General features: G+C 35.0%; 2 protein-coding genes across 2 annotated transcripts in view; one reads left to right on the forward strand and one right to left on the reverse strand.

Moving 5' to 3' along the window:
• Positions 1-2,580: 2,580 nt before the first annotated feature.
• FPGT (fucose-1-phosphate guanylyltransferase) lies at positions 2,581-10,777 on the reverse strand. Its single transcript, XM_005891470.2, is given in 5 exon segments — positions 2,581-5,117; positions 5,120-5,643; positions 7,693-7,785; positions 8,929-9,096; positions 10,629-10,777. Coding segments are annotated over 5 exon segments (1,803 nt in total). The 5' UTR covers positions 10,711-10,777; the 3' UTR covers positions 2,581-4,181.
• Positions 10,778-10,887: 110 nt separating this feature from the next.
• Positions 10,888-23,604, forward strand: part of LRRIQ3 (leucine rich repeats and IQ motif containing 3) — a 207,496-nt gene continuing 194,779 nt past the window's right edge. Inside the window, exon 1 of the mRNA XM_005891471.2 lies at positions 10,888-11,030. The gene's annotated coding sequence lies outside the window, so the exon portion shown is untranslated. The remainder of the gene's footprint in view (positions 11,031-23,604) is intronic.

Here is a 23,604-nt window from a genome sequence, read left to right on the forward strand (position 1 = left end):
AATCAATAAAACTAGAAATGAAAATGGGAGAGATCACAACAGACAACACAGAAATACAAAGGATGAGAAGAGACTACTATCAGCAATTATATGCCAATAAAATGGACAACGTGGAAGAAATGGACAACTTTCCAAAACTGGAGCAGGAAAAAATAGAAAATCTTAACAGACCCATCACAAGCATGGAAATTGAAACTGTAATCAGAAATCTTCCAGCAACAAAAGCCCAGGTCGAGACGGGCTTCACAGCTGAATTCTACCAAAAATTTAGAGAAGAGCTGACACCTATCCTACTCAAACTCTTCCAGAAAATTGCAGAAGGTAAACTTCCAAACTCATTCTATGAGGCCACGATCACCCTAATACCAAAACCTGACAAAAATGCCACACAAAAAAGAAAACTACAGGCCAATATCACTGATGAACATAGATGCAAAAATCCTTAACAAAATTCTAGCAATCAGAATCCAACAACATATTAAAAAGATCATACACCATGACCAAGTGGGCTTTATCCTAGGGATACAAGGATTCTTCAATATCTGCAAATCAATGTAATACACCACATTAACAAATTGAAAAACAAAAGACATGATTATCTCAATAGATGCAGAGAAAGCCTTTGACAAAATTCAACATTGATTTATGATGAAAACTCTCCAGAAAGCAGGAATAGAAGGAACATACCTCAACATAATAAAAGCTATATATGACAAACCCACAGCAAACATTATCCTCAATGGTGAAAAATTGAAAGCATTTCCCCTAAAGTCAGGAACAAGACAAGGGTGCCCACTTTCACCACTACTATTCAACATAGTTTTGGAAGTTTTTGCCACAGCAATCAGAGCAGAAAAAGAAATAAAAGGAATCCAAATTGGAAAAGAAGTAAAACTCTCAGTTTGCAGATGACATGATCCTCTACATAGAAAACCCTAAAGACTCCACTAGAAAATTATTAAAGCTAATCAATGAATATAAGGAACAAAAGATTTAAGTTTAACTATGCTTAAAAATAACGGGCTTCCCTCATGGTTCAGACAGTACAGAATCTGCCTGCAATGCAAAAGACCTGGCTTTGATCCCTGGATAGAGAAAATCCCCTGGAGAAGGGAATGGCTACCCATTCCAATATTCTTGCCTGGAGAATTCCATGGACAGAGGAGCCTGGAAGGGAGTGGCTAGCCCATGGGGGTCACAAAGAACTGAACATGACTGAGGTACTAACATGAACAATACAGCTCATGGTAGCTTAAAATATTTCTCCTGAAATATTTAACATTAATCTATAAGAATAGTTATTGACATAGATGAAGACTTGCGTTTCATTTAGCTAAACAAGAACACCTGAAATGTTTGACAATTTTAAGCAAATTGATAAATGCTTTTAATTTTTTTTTTCAACTCTTTCAGATTACATCAAGGTTCCTAAATTTTGGGTCTCCAAGGTTCTCAAGTCCAGAGGATATTTTGGTGTATGTGAATGGCAGGTGTAGCATGCTAGTTATCAGCCATGATAGCCATGCATATATTTTGTAGCAGGCAAAATTTAATTTTGGCTCTGTGCTAAATTTGGTAATCTTTAACAGAGGTAATATTGTCTAGACTCAGAAGATGAATGGATCATTGCTTGTGAGAAGTGATTCTGGATTCATTACATCAAATTTTTGTGACTGTCAGCATTACTTGGATTTTTGAAAATTTATTTCCACTTAATATAATTAATACACACTCTTTACTTGTTTTGTTTAGTTTGGAAGATAAATGCCCAGGATAGAAGATCAGTATCAAAGTTGTATTTTTTTCCTATGCCCTTCTTGGTCATTATTAATTCATCAGTAAGTTTACAGAATATATTTATTTACAAACAGTAGTTGTCCTTTACAAACCTTGAAAGCCTATGATTTAAAGGCTGTGATTTTATGAAGTAAAAATGATAAAGCAAGAGAAAATGTTCAATTTCTTACTTATTCATGCATGTGATTATCACATTGGTTGAATTAGGTACAGTGCCGGTGGTACATGTGTGGTACTATATACCAAGGCATGCATATTAAAGGAGACACTGACAAATTCTTGGAACAGATAACATTTCAAAGCAATTAGCATTCATACATCATGCAGAAATATGATTAACCTGGTGACCGCCAACTTCTCAGAAACCTCCCACTGATATTAAATAGAAGCCAACCACCTTCAAGAGATGTGATTAAACTAAGGCAAAAGTGAAACAACTTCAAGTAATAAAGCATCAGCATCCAACTTGCAGAACAAGTATCTGGTGGCCACGGACTGAAGGTCAATCCAGGCAGCAGTGTGGTGGTGGCACTTGAAGAATATGCAGCTTTATCAATACCTTTGATAGCACAGATGGTACTAGGTGGAAACACATGGATCAACCACTTTTAAGTTGAATACTGCTTTAGAAAAATTTGTCTCTAGATAAGAAGCTATGGAAAAGTTTTGACTGTTTTTTAATACTTCATTTTTTGTTTCTTTACATGTATGTGCAAAAGGGTTACATGAAACAAATCTATATAAGTGCTTTTCAAAAGATTTCCAATAAATAAAAACGTCAAGTAATGAGAAAAGCATTGCATCTTATTTTATTGGCAGTTTTTTCAATGAAACATAAAATGATGATTCTTAATAACTGATGGTACCTTAAATCAATTAAATTAGAAATATAGCAATGAATTTTTAATGAATGACACATAACATCCTGTGAAATCTCTGCAAGTAAATCAGTAATTGGTAAACAACAGCTACCGTATATCTTTATTTTCCCCTTGAGAAGAAACTTGGAAAAAATACACATAATTATTGTAATTGAGACTTGCTGATAAGTCACTTCTGGTTTACCAATTATTTTCACATTGATATGCTAATTTTATATTGACATATAAATAATAGAGGCACAGACCAGTTCTATTTCAATTTATTTATGTTAAAACACAAAACTCTTGACAAAACTTTTCTCTATTATTAGACTTTGGTATGAAAACATTTCAAATATGTGCCTATACCAAAATAAGAACACAGTGCTCAGAGTTCCAGCCGACTTTTATTGTCTTGAAGCTGTTTATCATCTGTATATTTTCACAGTCATTCTATTTCTCTGGCTCCTTCCTGCTGTCTACCTTTTGGCCATTTGCTGCTTCTCAGTGTCATTACTAGTGCATGGTCAGAAAATTAAAAAATGAACAGTAAAAATCTGTCCATCTGGTAATTTTAATATTTCTGTTAAAGGATTAATGAGGGAGGATGAAGATAATGTCCACAATGAACTTATGAATTATCAGGGAATCCCAATTATTCCAACATTTTCTTATACAGATTCTTGAGTTTTATGTGTATATATGCTTTCCTATAGATGAAACTTTGGGGAAAATTTTTAAGATACACAAACACGGGTTCAAGTTTATAAGGATAAAACAGCACACATATCTTTTTGGTTTCATTTTGATAAGATTAATGAGAGATTTTTATCATCAATTTCAGAACAGTTTGTACTTAATACTATCACAATACTTTAAACATTGATTTTATCTGTCTGTCTGCCACAGATTTCTTTCTGCAAAAGTACTTCTACATCATTTCTACAGTGTTTTGAAGACCCTATAGAATGGCACGCTTATAACAGTTCACCAGAATAGGATTAATGCACTTGAGGAGAAAACTGCCAGTGAATACTTAGAACTTCATTGTAACCAAAGTCCAAAAGAAGATGAAAAACTTTAAAAGTATATTTATAAAATCACCTTTAAGACTGTTCTACTACTCTGTGAATAAATAACATTCCACAAATCCATCTTCATAAGAAAAGTTAAAATAGTGATAAAACTTTAAAAACTCATTTTTATGAACTTACAGCACTACAATACTAATTTTCGTTAAAAAGCTTTATATTTTTGTGTTATTAATGTTATGCTACATCAATCATGTTAATATAGTTTTCATTAATTTACTTCAATTAAAAACCAATCGTCTACAGAAAACTCCTGCATTTGTGATCTTGCTCAATTAAGAAAGGCAAAGTATACAATATTTGTGTTCTGAAGTTCAGTCATGTCCAACTCTTTGCAACCCCATGGACTATAACCCATGAGGCTCCTCTGTCCATGGGATTTTCCAGGTAAGAATACTTCAGTGAGCTGCCATTTCCTTCTCCAATACAATATTTAATAAGATGTCTCTAAATCAGACTGCTTCCTATTCAAAGTAATTTCTAGAAAAATTTGCTCCCTATAAGTTATCATGTCTTCTATATCTTTGTAGAAAAGCATTTCTTCAATGGACAACAGCTTATAGTTATTCAGGCTAAATGCTGACTTGCTCTGTACAGCATTTAACATCTTTAGGGATGTTGTCACTGAATCACTCAAAGAAGAACAAACTGGGAAAATACGAGCATTCCACAAGCTCAAACATGTCTTGTTTCCAGAGAATAGTTCCTCTGTAACTTTGAGATTCCAAATGTCTAAGCATGACAGGAAACAGACCCCAAAGAATTGAAGTAACTTTACATCTGACAATGTTTTCACATTCTGTTTCAAGTTGTCTTGCACTCCACATGCCATTGTTGAATACTTTAAGTGTCCATTCATCTTCAAGCTTAAGGAACACACAAAAGAATATGCAGGCAGGACAGCTGTTGTTTTGACATAAGCACCACTAATGATGCAATTTTCCCCAACTGAAACATCAGGCCCCAATCTGGAATACTCCACAACTGAGCCAGGTGTCACAGAACATGTTGAATCCAGTATACTTTGGATAATACAGGGTTTGTTAGTAGAGCATTCTGGTATCGATGGAAAGAGGCTAAAAGCTATAGACTGTAAGCCAAGCTCTGACTTCAAACTGCTATCTGCAGTAAAATGAAACAAATATTCTTCTGTTGTTCCAATGTGATAAAATTTGGAGTTATTAAGAACAACAACATTTAATGGTGTTCCTTTAAGCAGATGAAATATTCTCTGCCTCATGTCTACCAACTCTGACTCTTCTTTAGTGACATTTGATGTGTTTTTGGTATACTCCACAGTTGCTCCAGGTCCCAAAGCCTGAAGAAAGTCTCCATAGGCATCTATTTCACAGTGTAGTGTACCTATTTTTTTTCATAAAAAGCAAGTAACTTTTTTGCTGTTTTATGATCCATGTAAAATAGGCTGTCTGTGTAGACATACTCAGGCTCTAATTTAAGCGAGGGTATGTCACTCCCAGCAAATTCCTGTTGAAAAAAATTTCTAGGTCTACACACAGCATCAAACTCATACATTTCCTCTATGCTGGGCTTATGAAGGAAACGATGGCAACTTCTGTATTCGAGGTCTCTATATTCTAAATGGTTACAAGGTTCTAAGACAAACACTCCATGTGTTGTACCAACAGTCAAACTAGAAGGATGAGCTAAAGCAGTAAAGCCAGGTTTGTCAAACCTAATAAACTCAGATTCTCCAATACTATAAAGTTCAATATCGTCTGCACAGGTAATCAGAATCCCAGGATTCATATGTGAGGGGAAATCAATGTACATGGCTAGTTTTAATTCCAACATCTGATAAATGGGGCTACCAAAAGGTAAAGCAGTGAAAATTTTCCCCAAAGCACTCGCACTTGGAAGGCGTTGACTGTAGCCACCTATATAGAATTAAACAAAATCACTGTTTTAAAATGTTTATAAGATTGTAAGTAAGATTTAAAATTGTAGGAGCATCAGTTACAACTCAAAATATCTCTAAAGATATTTAAAATATATGCATTACTATACCCCAGGAAGGAAGAATAAATTTCAAATTCAAAGAGCAATTCTCCTGTAAAGATTTGATATAATGCAATTCTAGACTAGGAAAGAATTCTAAATATGCTTTACAGGCTATGACACATTTTTGAATCAACTGTAGAACAAGTGAAAAGGAAAATGAGCAAAAATATGATCTTGTGTCTACATTTTAAACAGTAAATTTCAACCATGTGTAAACTACCATATTAAAAATCCACTTCATGGGGGAAAAATGTAACCAAAAAACCAGTATACATAATTATCTATTAAAGACTAATTTCCAGTTGCAACATTTTTCATCAAATTATTACCTACATTTAAAAGCAGTAAAGGTGCATTTATATAAAAGCATTTTACAATATATACTTGTTTTTAATTTAAAAAGGCTTCTCCCTCAATGATGAGCCATATGACTTAATTCCTTGAGAAATGTGTTCTCTTAAATACATTAAATACACTATAAATTGTTACATCATTTTATGTAACTATGTAACTAATAGAGACATAGTAGAAAGAGTCACATAAAAATGGGTTTAAATTCTGGTATACCATTTTTTAACTGTTTATCTTTGGATTTACTCTAAGACAGCAGATGTGGAATAATACTTTATCATAATTATTATTATATAATTATTATTTTAAGATTAATAATAGATGTAAAATACTCACCTCAGAGTACATTGTTCAACCAACAAGAGTTAATACTTTCTTTTTCATTTTCCAAATACTAACCAAAAGTAAAATTTCACGTTACAAGAATTACCTATTTTTAATTATACTTGACCCTGGAAGAGTAAGGGTTTGAATTATACCAATCCCTTTATATGAGGATTTTTTTCAATAAATACTGTAAGACTGTATGACCCCAGGTTGGCTGAATCCGTGATGAGAAACTGTGGATATACAGAGTGGAACTACCTCTATACAGGTTCAACTACGAAGTTACATGCAGGTTTCAGACTGTGTAAGGGTCAGCACCCCTAAACCCTGTGTTATTCAAGGATCAACTGTATACATTTTCTGGTGTCCAACTTAATTTTTACTAAATTGGTAATAATAACAATGTTCTGGAATAAAACTCTAAGCCTTTTTTTTTTAACCTTTTAAATTAAACTTAAAATTAGAACTTGGACGCTTTACTTGGTATCATCTTTAAAAAGAATTGTTCTGTGTGTGAATCATAAGAAATGAAAAGTCCCTTGGTAACCATGTGGACAAATGGTTCTAAAATATCTGTAACTGAACAGTGCAGGTCCATGACAAAGTTTCACCAGCCCTCAGTTCACAGAGGGAAAGTAACAGGTTTCTATCATACAACCAAAATTTTAATACAACCAAACTTGTCCAATTTGAAAACTATCCTTTATTCTGAGATTATTTCTTTCTTATATTTCTACCGCCTTATTTGTATGGGAATTCCCCTCTTTTATACTTTGTCAACTCTATGTTCTGTCATTACCTTTTCTTTTGTTTTTAAACTCTTTAAGGATTATAGACTTTGGTCACCAGTAATTAGATAAAAATGTGTAACAGAAGGTTTTGCCTAAAGTCTGGTAATCATAGCACTAATGCAGCCTCTCCCCTAAAGCAAGAATGCTTTCTAAAACATTATCAAGAAATGCTCATGTTTTGATGAGTTCTATCTTAGGAAAATGGAACAATATCCATGAAAAGTTGATAATGTACATGATCCATGATTTTAAAGTTAAATTTTGTGAAAGATATTATGTTACTAACAACCTAACAATATCAAGAAATACATGAAATATTTGCTTCCAAAGCAGAATTAACTTCAAAACAAAAGAACAAAATGAAAGAAAGAAGTATTAGTAAGGGAGAAAAATGTCCCTGAGATATCAAGGGTAAAATACTAAAAGAAAATGTAAATTAGTAAAGTATAACATTACCAGAGTGAATTAATAGGATGGTAAAAGAATTCCATTTATCTCCATAAAGCTTTTCCAAACATCGAAGGGCACAAAGGGTTGATCCTCCATTTCCTTAAAGTTAAAAAGCAGGGTTTATTTTATTACAGTAAATTTAGGTGTTATAACTTTGAGGATAAGATCCTTTGGCTAAAATTAGGCAGAGAGCAAAGGTACAGGCAAAAGAATCAAATTAAATACACATTTCCTGGCAATTAAATAATTAGTAATAAAACCCAGAGATCAGGCCAACTCAATAAAAGTTGAGTTAATTCTTTCATGAAAATAGTAATATAAAGAAAGAAATGATAAATTAGGCACTAGAAGACTATAAATTTGCACATTCACTTGGACTTAAGAACCATAAAAGTCATTAAAATAATTCTCCCATATGATCAAATAGGTGCCTTAGATTTACTCTCCAAAAAGGTTTTTAGAACCTGATTTCCTAAAAAATCATGTAAGTTTCCTAAAACTTTACAAATGGAAGTGAATGTAACTTCCATTTACTAGTTACCTTGGACAAGTTACCTAACATTTTGTACCTAAATCTCATTCAAACATCAGACTCACAGAAGTACTGACCATATTTTACAAAGGTTAAAACATCAGCTAATTAGGACATGCCAATATCAGATACAAATACCCGAATTCTGGTATCAAGGGGCTTCAGCTTTAAGTATCACATGGAAAACGGCCCCCAGAAAAATGGCATGTATTTTTATTTATAAGGGAAGGTCAAAAGGCAAAGCTGACAACTTGTTTTTAAAAGTAAACATCTTACAATACTTATGCAATTAGACTGTGCTCTTTCACATTGTGTATTGTGGTCTCAAGAGGCAGTATCTATTTTTCCTGACTTGCTCCCTTCATTTTATTTCTGAACAAACTGTGGAGTTCGGAGGGAACTTAAGAGAACTACGGATAAGGTTCAAAGGAATGTTTACCATCAGAATAAATTTTACTAAGACTAATAAATTTTATTTTAACATAGGATAATATTCTGGAAGTTTTCCATGGTATGTCCACAATGTGCAAAAACACCTGCCATCCCTTTTATCTTTCTTAAAAACAGTGAATTTACATTAAAAATTTTTATATTTGTAAAGACTACAGGTGGAAACATACATAGTCCCTAAACTGTAAGCCACAGGAAAACTTTTCTTCAATGATTAGTCTACCCACAAGTTATGTATAAATCTAACCATAAATGCATACCAATTTTGGCTCCAGCAGGATCAACAAAAACATGATATTGAACTCCAAGGGGTAACTCCTTTTTTTTCAGCTTTTCTGAAAGCTGTTGCTTATAAGCAAGTTCCTGTTTTTCATCAGCTGCTGTAATTGCAACAATGTCCCAGAATTCTCCAGCTGCCATAGATTTGCCTATGTGCAAAAAGAAAGAAAAGATAAATATTATTAGAATTCTCTAGCTGTTACAGGTTTTACCTATTTGGTAAAAAGGAAGAAACAGGTAGCAGTATCTCCAAAAATGTATCTTCTTTTGAGAATTTGGGAATAATGAGTGTCCAGCTAGCAGGATTTAAAATAGTTCTAATAAGGAATGTTGACAAATTCTTTTTCTCTTGTAAGGACTGTTGACAAATTCTATTTCTTCCTCTCTTTTAGATCACTTATTCCTTTTTTGGTCTACCATTCCATTTACTTAGATATTCTGAGAGTTAAAATGTTTCTTGATTAAGAAAAGTACTTTTGACTTGCTAAAGATGGGCTCAATTCCTAAATAAAAAGAGGAGCCAAAGCAATCAATGAATCTCCAGCTTTGAAAATCAATTTTCACATATGGGTACGACTTAATGTTTGTTGGCTAAGAAAGATTAAACCCAAGGATATACTGCCACAATGCTGGTGTTTATAAATATGGGTACATTAATTTTTAATTACCTTAAGCTGAATCATGCAAGCTTATAAAGGTTATTGGAGAATGATACCAAATACTGGATAACAGAAAAGTTCCCAGGTCCTTAATGAACTCAACAAAAGATAGACTGAACTTTTGGCTGATGGTGAAGTTATCTAAGTACTATTTTCTGTATTTTTAAGAGCAGTAATGTCGATAAAAACATAACCTATTAGATAGTTATACAAAAAATGACAAGTGGTATAGTCTTTTAAAAAAATTAAAAATTTTTTCTAATCCTTTAAATATTTTGTCCATAATTCCTCCATATTGTTTGGCTTTTCACTTAGTAAGCGTTCACATTATGGAACAAATTGGTGAAATGGGTAGGGACTGGAGGAAAGTTAAAATCGTATTTATAAGCGTCAAAACAGTATGCTTTAAATCTTCCAGGTTTATTTGAAGTAATTTTTGTTAATGAACTAACCAAATGTTTAACTTTTATTTATAGCTTCACTAGTCAAGCCAATAAGTGTCTTTCTTCTCCATCCTCCTCTGCTAAGTCACTTCAGTCGTGTCTGACTCTGTGCGACCCCATAGATGGCAGCCCACCAGGCTCCCCCGTCCCTGGGATTCCCCAGGCAAGAACACTGGAGTGGGTTGCCATTTCCTTCTCCAATGCATGAAAGTGAAAAGTGAAAGTGAAGTTGCTCAGTCGTGTCCGACTCTTCGCGACCCCCATGGACTGCAGCCTACCAGGCTCCTCCGTCCATGGGATTTTCCAGGCAAGAGTACTGGAGTGGGGTGCCATTGCCTTCTCCTCCATCCTCCTCACACATATGCAATAAGAAGTAAACTTAAAGGAGGAAAGTAACAAGCAGAACGTAAAGAAAGCAGAGTGACAGAAGAATAAAAAACAGGAACATTAGCTCCGCCTGGGCCAATGTCCTGGGTCCGCAGGTGATTAGTAAAAGGAAGTGGCAGTCCAGGAAATATCCCAGCACGTAAAACACTCCTATCCATTGCAGGGGAGGTGCTAGGGTTCCTCCTTTGGTACCTCTAAGCTCTGAAAACCTCAGCAACCTTCGCTGCGTGGCTTCTCGCAAAGATTCGCCGGCAGGGGCACTTTCAGCTTCCATAGTTTCACCTTATCCAAGGCGGCCGAGGACTTCCAGGTATGCGGCAGGGAAGCACCGCACGCATGCGCCCTGGGACAAAACCTGGTCTTTGGTCCGGTTTCGCGTCTGTCCCGCCCCCTGCGTGCGTCCTTCACGTAACCACGCCCCCGAAGCTCTCTGGCCCGCCTAGGCAAAACCCCGATGGGGTCAGCACAGAGCTTCGCCCCGTTCCCTTAGTAACGGTCTCCGGAACGGAAATGGCCACCTAGAGATTTGTCGGACAGTGCCGGGTCTGGGGCGCTAGTTCCCAACTCGTAAGGCATTGCAGCCTGCTAGACCCGGTAAGGGGTTCAGTTTGGGCGACGAAATTTCGAGAATTCACCAGTTTAAGGAGAAATCGAAACTTGTAGCTTTCTCTCAAAGGCGATTCGTCCTTTCTAACGCGTGGTTTCTTTTAGCCAGAAGCAGTTCCCAAGGATCTCTTGAAAGATAACCCTAATCCTTGGATCGTCATCTGAAGCCATCTGCTCTATCCCCAATGTTCAGATACACATTCTGAACTTTTAAAATCCGTGTTTATTCAGGAAGCTTTGTGGCTTCTTTGTCCTTGCAGTTACTAGAGAGTGAACCTCACCACCCCTCTCAGTTTGAGATCACTTAATAGGCTTTTGGAAATTGTAAACTTATGCAATGAGGCCCTTAACATTTGTGGTATTTTTGGCATCCTTTCGTGTACGAAGATTAATTTAGAACTTTCAGTAGCATCCCTGGGAATAAGTCAGTTTTATTGGATGTGTTTCTTTTAGGTACCGCTAAATAATAGGTACCGATAAATAAATTTATTCTCTTGTAAAGCACGAGTTTATGATGAGTTTTACAGATTCTTCTGTTCATCTTTATACATGAGAAAGCTATGAATCCGAAAGAATAGTGACTTAGTCAAGGTCTTACAATTAGCAGTAGAGAGAATATTTAAGCAGGATATTTCAATTCCAAACTCAGAAATCATTCTACTGCACGATACAATTTAAGAAGACTGTCCTCGTTAAAGTTTTCATCAGCAACTTAAACATTCAAGGGCTTACAAGTTACTAACCACGAACTTAGTTTTTTCTTCTAAAGTCTTAACCCTGTTATTCAATTCTGTACTTAGAAAGCATTTGAGTAAAAAGGGAAATTACTCTCCTGTCGTTTTATTGTTTAAAAGTTTTCTGTTAATAAAAAAAATATGTATTAAGAATGTTTAGAAAATATAGAATACTTAACAAGGTGAGTGAATGAAAGGAAAAAAATGGCAAGAGAGAAGGTCAGAGAGATGACAACAGCCTAAATAAAGGATTTTCCTTTACTGAGTGAAACAAAGCCATTGCTGGGTTTTTATGCAACTTTCTTAATGGTTGAAAAGAGCATGTAGAAATGTGAAAATAGACTGTAATGGAAGATGAGGCAATGATAGAAACAGGGAGACTTGTGTAGAGGCTTCTCCAGCAAAACACGTGAGAGTTGGTGAAGTCTTGGCCAGTATGGTAACAGTAGGGGTGATGAGAACTTGGTTAGATTCTGGATGTATGTGTGAAAGCACAATTAATACAATTTGCTAACGGAATGGCTCTGGAATGTGAAAGAAAGAGTAGTGATGGATAACTGCTTGAAGGCCAGAGGGACAAGTGAAATGGGAAAGGCTATGGATTAGAAAGTAGAGACAGTTATTGGGATAGTACGGAGAGTTCAACATTTGGTTTTGGGCGCATAAAATACCCAGATGTATATGTATGCAGTGTGTATGTAATGGGCTCTTGTGTGTGTATGTGTTTGTTTGCATTATACATGAATTTGGACTTTGTGAGACAGGTCTGGGCTGGAGATATAATTTGGGGAGTTGTCAGATGGGGTTAATTATTATATTATAGAACTAAATAATTAGAGCCCTAAGGAAAGAAAGATCAGTAGAGCCTATTAGCTGAGGGATTGTATTAATACTATATCAGCTATGGTTTTTGTCCTTCCTCTGCCTTTTCTATTTTCTTCAAATTTTTACTAATATTAATTTTTAAGTAAAAAATGAAAAGAAATGTTATATACTGTGTGATTGGGAATAAATATTTTTGGCAGTTGATTATACTGGTAAAAAAGTTAATGGATTTTATTTGTTTATCTTTTATATAATCAGACAGTGTGATATAGTTGCTTAAACAGTCACAAGCTACAGTGACCAGAATAAAATAAATTGATAAAAGATTAGTAGTAACCTATTATTCTGTATAGAATGGAGATGATGTGATTGATCTTGAGTTCCATATTTTAAAAGGGACATCAGACAAACCAAACTATAATAGGTTGAAAAAAAGATATTCTTTGGAGGCATTTGGGAGTTTTTTTTTTTTTTTTTTTCCTATTGGAAGAGAGTATCTGATGAAGTGCCATAAAAAGAAGTGAAATAGACTTATGAAGAACTTTTCTGAGTTATAGTTTACATACCAATAACTTCACCTGTTTTAAGTGAGAAGTTTCATGATTTTCAGTAAACGTACAGAGTTGTGTGACCACAAACCAGGTACAGATTTCCATCATCCAAATAAGATGTTTTGCTTTGGCCACCTCATGTGAAGAGTTGACTCATTGGAAAAGATCCTGATGCTGGGAGGGATTGGGGGCAGGAGGAGAAGGGGACGACAGAGGATGAGATGGCTGGATGGCATCACTGACTCGATGGACATGAGTTTGAGTGAACTCCGGGAGTTGGTGATGGACAGGGAGGGCTGGCAAGCTGCGATTCATGGGGTCACAAAGAGTTGGACACAGCTGAGCGACTGAACTGAATTGTGCTTATTAACAATTAATACCAGTTTACTTATTATCACTATAGGCAAAACTATGAAGGTTGTGTGAAAATTGTTGCGAGACATTAAATTTTTATTCTCCTTCATAAAAAGAAACTGAATCCAAATGAGGTCCTGGTTTATGGACCATGGACTCAGGTTCATGGCTTGGCCAGTTTATGCCAGAGTTCTCATTGTTTCTATTATTTGAGTATCATCTCTCTGTTGAACCACTCTTCCTCCTCTTACTCTTCCTGATTGGAGTGGAAAGCAAAAATCTCTCTCTCTCTTTTTTTTTTTTTAAACTGTTTTCTTTCTTTGGATTTTTTTACTCAGCTAGTCTGGTCTCAACCTATTCACTATTTTTTTCCCCACTGTGTCCTATTGAAGAAATCTTCACCCTGTTTCTGTAGGGCAAAGGGAAACCTTCCCCCCTAACTTGTATTTTGCTTTCTTTATTTTTAAAAGCAGTTTTAGGTTCATAGCAGAATTTAGAAGATGGTACAGAGGTTTCCAATATACCCCACACATGCATAGCATCCCTTATTGTCAGCATACCTACCAGAGTGGTACATGTATTGTAATTGATGAACCTACAGTGACACATCATTCTCACCCAAAGTCCATGGTTTCCCTTGCAATTTACTCTTGGTCTTTTTATTTTGTGGGTTTGGACACAGTATAAGGACATGTATACATTGTTATAATACTATTCAGAGTAGTTTAACTCTCCTAAAAATCCTCTGTGCTCTGCCTATTCATCCCTCTCCCCAAATCCTGCATCTGCTGATATTTGTGCTTTCATGTTTTCCTTTCTCCGGAATATCATATGGGTAGAATTCTAAGTATGTAGCCCTTTTAGTTGGCTTATTTCACTAAATAATATGCATTTAAGATTACACCATGTCTTTTCATTGCTTGATTAGTTCACTTCAGTTCAGTTCAGTCGCTCAGTCCTGTCTGACTCTTTGCATGCCAGGCCTCCCTATCCATCACCAACTCCCGGAGTCCACTCAAACCCATGTCCATTAGTCGGTGATGCCATCCAACCATCTTATCCTCTGTCATCCCCTTTTCCTCCTACCTTCAAGCTTTCCTATCATCAGTGTCTTTTCCACTGAGTCAGCTCTTCGCGTGAGGTGGCCAAAGTATTGGAGTTTCAGCTTCAACATCAGTCCTTCCAATGAACACCCAGGACTGATCTCCTTTAGGATGGACTGGTTGGATCTCCTTGCAGTCCAAGGGACTCTCAAGAGCCTTCTCCAACACTACAGTTAAAAGCATCAATTCTTCTGCGCTCAGCTTTCTTTATAGTCCAACTCTCACATCCATACATGACCACTGGAAAAACCATAGCCTTGACTAGACGGACTTTTGTTGGCAAAGTAATGTCTCTGCTTTTGAATATGCTGTCTAGGGACCAGATGCCATGATCTTAGTTTTCTGAATGTTGAGCTTTAAGCCAACTTTTTCACTTTCCTCTTTCACTGTCATCAAGAGGCTCTTTAGTTCTTCTTCACTTTCTGCCATAAGGGTGGTGTCATCTGTGTGTCTGAGGTGATTGATATTTCTCCCAGCAATCTTGATTCCATCTTGTGCTTCCTCTAGCCCAGCATTTCTCATGATGTACTCTGCATATAGGTTAAATAAGTAGGGTGACAATATACAGCCTTGAGTATATACATACTCCTTTTCCTATTTGGAACCAGTCTGTTGTTCCATGTCCAGTTCTAACTGTTGCTTCCTGACCTGCATACAAATTTCTCAAGAGGCAGATCAGGTGGTCTGGTATTCCCATCTCTTTCAGAATTTTCCACAGTTTATTTTGATCCACACAGTCAAAGTCTTCGGCATAGTTAATAAAGCAGAAACAGATGTTCTTCTGGAACTCTCTTGCTTTTTCGATGATCCAGCGGATGTTGGCAACTTGATCTCTGGTTCCTCTGCCTTTTCTAAAACCAGCCTGAACATCTGGAAGTTCACCCTTCACGCATTGCTGAAGCCTGGCTTGGAGAATTTTGAGCATTACTTTACTAGCGTGTGAGATGACTTGGAATTGTGCGGTAGTTTGAGCATTCTTTGGCATTGCCTTTCTTAGGGATTGGAATGAAAACTGACCTTTTCCAGTCCTGTGCCCACTGCTGAGTTTTCCAGATTTGCTGGAAAACTGAGCACATTGCTTGTAAAATAAATTGTAATTTATTTTTAGTGCTGAGTAAATACTCCCTCGTCTATATGTACCATAGGTTATTTATGCATTCACTTACTAAAGTATTTCTTGATTCTTCCCAATTTTGATGATGAGTAAAGCTGCTATAAATATCCATGTGCAGAGTAATATGTTAAGTAAGTTTTCAACTTCTCTAGGTAAATACCAAAGAATGCACTGCTGGATTTTATGGGAAGAATATGTTTAGTTTTTTTTTTTGAGAAACCAACAAACTCTTTTCCAGAGTGGCTATACGATTTTTCATTCCTATAAGAATGAATGAAAGTTCCTGTTGCTCTGCATCCTTGTCAGCAGTTTGGGTTATCAGTATTAGACTTTTGGCCATTCTAATTAGATGTGTAATGGTATCTCATTCTTGTCTTAATTTTCTTGTTCCTGATGATGTGTGATGAGAAGCAACTTTCATATGATTATTTGCCACCATTCTATCTTCTTTACTGAAATTTGTATTTAGGTTTTGCCTTATATTTTTAACCTAGTTCATTTTCTAATTGTTGAATTTTGAGTTCTTTGTACATTTTTGCTGCTGCTGCTAAGTGGCTTCAGTTGTGTCCGACTCTGTGTGATCCCATAGACGGCAGCCCACCAGGCTCCCCTGTCCCTGGGATTCTCCAGGCAAGAACACTGGAGTGGGTTGCCATTTCCTTGTCCAATGCATGAAAGTGAAAAGTGAAAATGAAGTCGCTCAGTCGTGTCCGACTCTTCATGACCCCATGGACTGCAGCCTACCAGGCTCCTCCGCCCATGGGATTTTCCAGGCAAGAGTATTGGAGTGGAGTGCCATTGCCTTCTCCATGTACATTTTTAGTGAGTCCTTTATCACATGTGACTTTTACAAAAGATTTTCTCCCAGTCTGTTACTTGTCTTCTCGTTCCTTTGGCATTAACTTTTGCAGATCATGTCTTTGATATTAAAGAATTGTAGGTTATAACATATTTCTTTCATGGATTATGTTTATGATATATCTAACAAAATCATCATCATCCGTAATGTAATCTAGGTTTTCTCCTAAGTGATTTTCTAAGAGTTTTATAATTTTATGTTTTATATTTAGGTAATATAGTTTAATTGGATTTAATTTTCTTGAAGGTATAAAATCTGTGTTTAGATTCCTTCTTTTTCCCATGTGAATGTCCAGCTGTTTCAGCACCATTTGTTGAAAATATGTCTTTGCTCCATTGCAGTTGATTGTATTTATGTCTCTCTGTTTCTTAGCTCTCAATTCTTTTCCATTGATCTACCTTTTTCTTCGCAGTACTATTTTGTCTTGATCAGTATAGCTTTATAGTGAGTCTTAAAGTCAGGCAGTGTCATTTTTCTAACTTTGTTCTTCTCCTTACATATTGTGTTTGGGGGATCTCTTGCCTCTTTATATAAAATTTAGAATCAGTTTGTCAATATTGATTAATAATTTGCTGAGATTTTGAGTGGGATTGTCTTGAATCAAAAGATAAATTGGGAAACTGACATCTTGACAGTACTGAATCATTCTATCTATGAACATTAAGTCTTTCTGCATTCATTTATTCTTTGAATTTCTCATTAATATTTTTGTTTGTTTTTCTTGTGCATTTTTTTCATTTACACAGAAATATTTTATTTTTGGTAGTGGTAAATGGAAATGATGTTGTGTTTTTAACTCATTCATTGCTGGTATATAGAGAAGTGTTTGACTTTTGTGTTTTAACCCTCAATCTACAACTTTGCTGTAGCCACTTAGTATTAATAGTTCCAAGAGTATTTGTCTAGTCTTTGAATTTCCTGCACTGATGATCGTGTTATCTGTGAACAGAGATGTCATCTGCACATTTTTTTTTTTTTTTCCTTTTGGTCTCATTGCATAAGCTAGTACTTTCAGTACAATGTTGGGAAATAATGGTAAGATGGGACATTTCTAGTCTTGGACTTCTTAGTTGAAAAGCTTCTTTTCTTTCTGATCACTAATTATGATATTAGCTGTAGATTTTTTAAAAACAATCTTTATCAAGTTGAGGAAGTTTTTTCTATTCCTAGTATACTTAGAGTTTTATCATGAAAAGGTAATGGATTGTGTTGGATGCTTTTTCTACATCTGTTGATATAATCATGTGATTTTTCTTTTTACCTGTTGGTGTGATAGATGACATTAGTTGGTTGTGAATGTTGTAGGAGTCTTGTATATCTGGAGTAAATCCAGCTTGGTGTTTTTTGTTGTTGTTCAGTTGCTCAGTCGTGTCTGACTCTTTGCAACCCCATGGACTGCAGCATGCCAGACTTCTGTGTCCTTCACCATTTCCCAGAGTTTGCTCAAACTCATGTCCATTGAGTCAGTGATGCCATCCAACCATCTCATCCTCTGTCATCCCCTTCTCTTCCTGCCTTCAATCTTTCCCAGCATCAGGGTCTTTTCCAATGAATCAGCTCTTCCCATCAGGTGGCCAAAGTACTGAAGCTTCAGCTTCAGCACCAGTCCTTTCAATGAATATTCAGGCTTGATTTCCTTTAGGACTGACTGGTTTGATCTCCTTGCAGTCCAAGGGCACCACAGTTCAAAAGCATCAATTCTTCGGCACTCAGCTTTCTTTAGGGTCCAACATTCACATCCATACATGACTATTGGAGAAACACTAGCTTGGACTAGATAGACCTTTGTCAGCAAAGTAATGTCTCTGCTTTTGAATACACTGTCTAGGTTTGTCATAATTTTCTTTCAAGGAGCCAAGAGTCTTTTAATTTCATGGCTGCAATCACCTTCCTCAGTAGTAGATGTATGATTCTTTTTGTACATTGTACGGTTTGATTTATTAATTTTTTTAGGATTTTTATATCTGTTTTAATGAAAAATACTGGTCTGTAGTTTTGTAATGTTTTTGACTGACTTTAGTATCAGGATAATGGTGGCTCATAGGGTGAGTTAGAAAGTATTACCTATGCTTCTATCTTCTGAAAGAGATTGTAGAGAATTCATATAACTTCTTCCTTTGTATTCCCTATTGAACCCATCTGGGCTTGGTGTTTCTGTTTTGGAAGGTTGTTGGTTGTTGACTCAATTTCATTCTTCGATATACACATATTCAGAATTATTCTTGTATGAGTTTTGGCAGATTATTTCTTTTAAAGAATCAGTTCATTTCATCAAGGTTATCAAATTTGTGTGCATGGAGTTGTTCATGGTATTGTCTGTGGGATCTGTAGTGTTTTTCCATTTCTTATTTCTGATATTGGTTATTTCTATCCCTTCCACCCCCTATCTCTTTCTCTGGCTTGGCTGGAGTCTTATTAATTTTATTGATCTTGACAAAGAACCAGTTTTTAGTTTGATGGATTTTCTGTATTGATTTCCTGTTTTCAATTTTGTTGACTTCTGGTCTAATTCATATTATTTATTCTCTTTGATTTAATTTTCTCTTATTTTTCTAATTTAATAAGATAGAAGTTTAGATTGTTACTTTTAGATCTTTCTTCTTTTGCAGTATATGCATTCAGTGCTAAAAATTACCTTGAAGCACCAGTTTTGCTGCATCTCACACATTTTGATAAGTTGTATTTTTAAATTTTTATTTGGTTAAAATATTAAACAGTTTATCATGTGATCATCTTTGAGCTTTGCATTATTTAGATATATGTGTTATGTAGAAATGTGTTGTTAATGTCCATCTATTTGGGGATTTACAAGCTATCTTTCTGCTAGTGATGTCTACTTTAATTTCATGGAAATATGGAATGGATATTGTATAATTTTTTAAAGTTTGCTAAAGTTTATTTTATGATCCAGAATGTGTTCTATCTTGACAGATATTTCATGTGATCTTTTGATGAGTGTATATTCGGTTCTTGTGTGATTAAGTAGTCTGTAGATATTAATTATAGTTGATAGTGTTTTTGAGTTCAACTATATCCTAAACTGATTTTTCTGTCTGCTGGATCAGTCCGTTTCTGTAGAGAGGTATTGAAGTCTCCTGCCATGATAGTGCATTCATCTGTTTCTACTTGCATTTCTTTCAATTTTGCTTCAAATAGTTTTACCCAGTTTTTAGGAGGGTAAACTTTATCAATTAGTATGTCTTCTTGGAGAAATGACCCCATTGTCATTATGTAATGCTCTTCATTGGGATTCTCCGGTAGCTCAGCTGGTAAATGGTAACCCACTCCAGTACTATTGCCTGGAAAATTCCATGGATAGAGGAGCCTGGTAGGCTACAGTCCATGGGGTTGCAGAGCATCGGACATGACTGAGCTTTCTCATTTTCAGCTGGTAAAGAATCACCTGCAATTCTGGAAACCCTGGTTCAATTCCTGAGTTGTGAAGATTTTCTGGAGAAGGGAACAGCTACCCACTTGAGAATTCTGGCCTGGAGAATTCCATGGACTGGATAGTTCATGGGGTAATGCCCTTCATTATCTCTGCTAACTTTCCTTGCTTTGAAATCTGCTGTCTGAAGTTAATAAAGCCACTCCTGCTTTCTTTTGATTAGTATTAGCATTTTATATCTTTCTCAATCACTTCATTTTAATCTATATGTCTTTATCTTTAAAGTGAGCTTTGTTGTAGACAACATATAGTTGAGTCTCATCTTTTTTTTCTAATCTCCTTTGAGAATCTCTTGTCATTTTGTCAATTTCTTGTCATCATTGCATTTTGACTACTGATGAACATTATGATTATTGCTATACTTTGATTAATATCTGCCATATTAACTACTGTTTTTTGTTTATTGCCACTGTTTTTTGTTTCTGTTTTTGCCTTCCACACTTTTTCTGGCCTTTGTGGTTTTAATTGAACATTGCATATGATTCCATTTTCCTCCATTATTAGCATATTTTTATAGTTCTTATTTTACTTTTTTTAGTAGTTGCCCTAAAGTTTGCAATACACTTTTATAACTAATCCAATTCCAATTTCAAGGTAGTCTGAGTACCTTATAATAAGAAAATAAACCTAATTAGTTTCTTCTGTCTCTTATTATTACTGTGATTAATTTCATATATATAAGCATTCATAACTTCATGTGTTTGCTTTTAGTATTTTGACAAATTGGTATCTATTAGAACACTTAAGGACAAAACTAAAAAGTTTAATTTTACCTACACCTTTTTATTTCTCAGTGCTTTTCCTTGCTTTCTGTAGAACTGAGTTTCTGAACTACAATATATTGCCTTTCTCTAAAGAACTTCTTTTGATATTTCTTGCCAGTTAATACTTGTTGTTCAGTCACTAAGTCATGTCCTACTCTTCGTGACCCCATGAACTGCAGCACACCAGGTGTCCCTGTTCTTCACTATATCCTGGAGTTTGCTCAAGTTAATGTCCATTGGCTCAGATATGCCATCCCACCATGTCATTCTGTGTCTCACCCTTCTTCTCCTGCTCTCAGTCTTTCCCAACATCAGGGTCTTTTTCAGTGAGTTAGTTCTTCATACTAGGTGGCCAAAGTACTGGAGCTTCAGTTTTGGCATCAGTCCTTCCAATGAATATTCAGGACTAATATCCTTTAGGATTGACAGGTTTGATCTCCTTGCTGTCCAAGGGACTCTCAAGAGTCTTCTCCAGCACCACAGTTTCAAAACATCAATTCTTTGTAACTCAGCCTTCTTTATATTCCTACTTTCCAATTTGCACATGACTACTGGAAAAAGCCTAGCTTTTGCTGTACGGACTTTTGTCCACAAAGTGATGTCTCTGCATTTTAATATGCTTGTTTTTTTTATGTTTTATGTTTGTTTTAATACGTTTGTTATAGGTTTTTTTTCCAGTGAGCAGGTCTTAATTTCATGGCTGCAGTTACTGTCAGCAGTGATTTTGGAACCTAGTAAAATAAAGTCTGTTACTTTTTCCAGTTTTTCTTTGTCTATTTGCCATGAAGTGATGGGACCAGATGCCGTAATTTTTGTTTTTTGAATGTTGAGCTTTAAGTCAGCTTTTCCACTGTACTTTTTCCCTCATCAAGAGCCTGTTTAGTTCCTCTTCTCTTTCTGCCATTAAAGTAGTATCATCTGAATGTCTGAGGTGGTTGGTATTTCTCCTGGCAATCTTGATTCCAGCTTGTGATTCATCCTGTCCAGCATTTCACATGATGTATTCTGCATAGAAGTTGACTAAGCAGGGTGACAATATATGCTCCTTTCCTAATTTTGAACCAGTCTGTTGTTCCATGTCTGGTTCTAACTGTTGTTTCTTGTCTTGCATATAGGCTTCTCTGAAGGCAGGTAAGGTGGTCTGGTATTTGCATCTCTTTAAGAATTTTCCACAGTTTGTTGTGATCCACACAGTCAAAGGCTTTAGTATAGTCAGCGAAGCAGATTTCTTTATTTTTTTCATATTCCCTTGTTTTTTCTTTGATACAATGGATGTTGGCAATTTCTGGCAACTTATTCTTTCAATATTTGCTTGTCTGTGAAAGTAATTATTTCTCCTTCACTTTGAAAGGTTATTTCAGAGGGTACAGAATTCTAGGTTGGAGAGGTTTTTCTGGAAACACTTTAAATATTTTACTCTCTTTTTGCTTGTGTGGTTATGAGGAGGACAGCTATAATTCTTATCTTTGTTCTTATTTTAGATATTTTATCTTCTGGTCTATTTCCAGAATTTTTCTTTATCTTTGATTTTCTGTAGCTCTCTTAGTTTTCTTTGTAGATTATTTCGAATGACTCCTGAGTAGCAAAATCATCTTATACCTATCCCAATATTAGCATGATTTTTTTTTTTTTCTGGGGCATAGAGAGGGCATGTGGTAAAGAAATAATTGAGCAGAATCAGTAACTAAATTTCAGTTTGTAAATATGCTATTAGGTTTTTAGAAATATGTTAATGACCCAACTTAGAATAGTCAAACTCTGTTTCTTGAATGCTAACCAAGATTTTTTAAGCTATAATAAATATTGCTATGCTAAATATCTCCTATTTTTAAATTTTATGTTCATATATTTTTTCTGTATATTTTAATTATCAACAATTTTCATTGTTTTATATCTATCTCTGGCTCATCACAATTTAGTTTTTTCAGGTTTATGGGTTTAGAGTCTGAGAGTATGGAATAGAAATTGAAAACTGAAATTTTCACATAAGTTTTTTTACTAACAGAAATATATGTAGCTTCCTAAATTTTAGAAAGCAAATGCATTTATAGGGGAAAAATATCATGTCCTGATTACAAGTGAGGCTTGATTTCTTGCTCCATATTGTATTTTATGTCATTTGAAATGAAAATGCAATGTTTCAAAGAATTGAACATATTTATATTAATTTATAAACAAGCTAAATTTCATTTTCCAGAAGAGCTGGAATATTTTGACTATTCTAATAACACCCCTCTTTAGTTTTTAAAGTACATTTTATCTGTGGTGCAAAATTATAGCAAGTCTTCTTCAAAACAGGATAGATTCAGTAAATTTACTAGCTAAATTTAACAAGTATTTTAAAATATAATTACTATATATGTTATGGATTTCAGTCTTCTGCAGATATTCTACACTGCAAATAGTTTGCAACCATGATATATATAAAATATTGCTAACTATAATCCTTATATTTTGATTTTCAAAAAAACTTTTTCTTCTTTTATATGATTTATATACAGAATCTTATCAGCTCTTGTGAAAATTCTAGAGTCTATTATCCAGCATTCCACTTGTTTATAATATCATAACTAATGTTTATAAAATAAGTTACTGTACCACAGATCATCAAAACTAATATTATATATTCATACACTTTTAACTTAAAATAATGTATCTGTATTTATAGCATTCAAAGTTCCAGGAATGAGTGTGATGTCTAAAGGTCGTTAACACAGTTAACAAAGAATTTATTTGAAAAATACTTAAATATTTTTATGTATACATTTGAAATTAAAATAAATACACAATACTTTTTTTTTTTACTTTTC

Source organism: Bos mutus, chromosome 3 (genome assembly GCF_027580195.1).
Source record: "Bos mutus isolate GX-2022 chromosome 3, NWIPB_WYAK_1.1, whole genome shotgun sequence".
In the NCBI taxonomy this organism is placed as follows: domain Eukaryota; kingdom Metazoa; phylum Chordata; class Mammalia; order Artiodactyla; family Bovidae; genus Bos; species Bos mutus.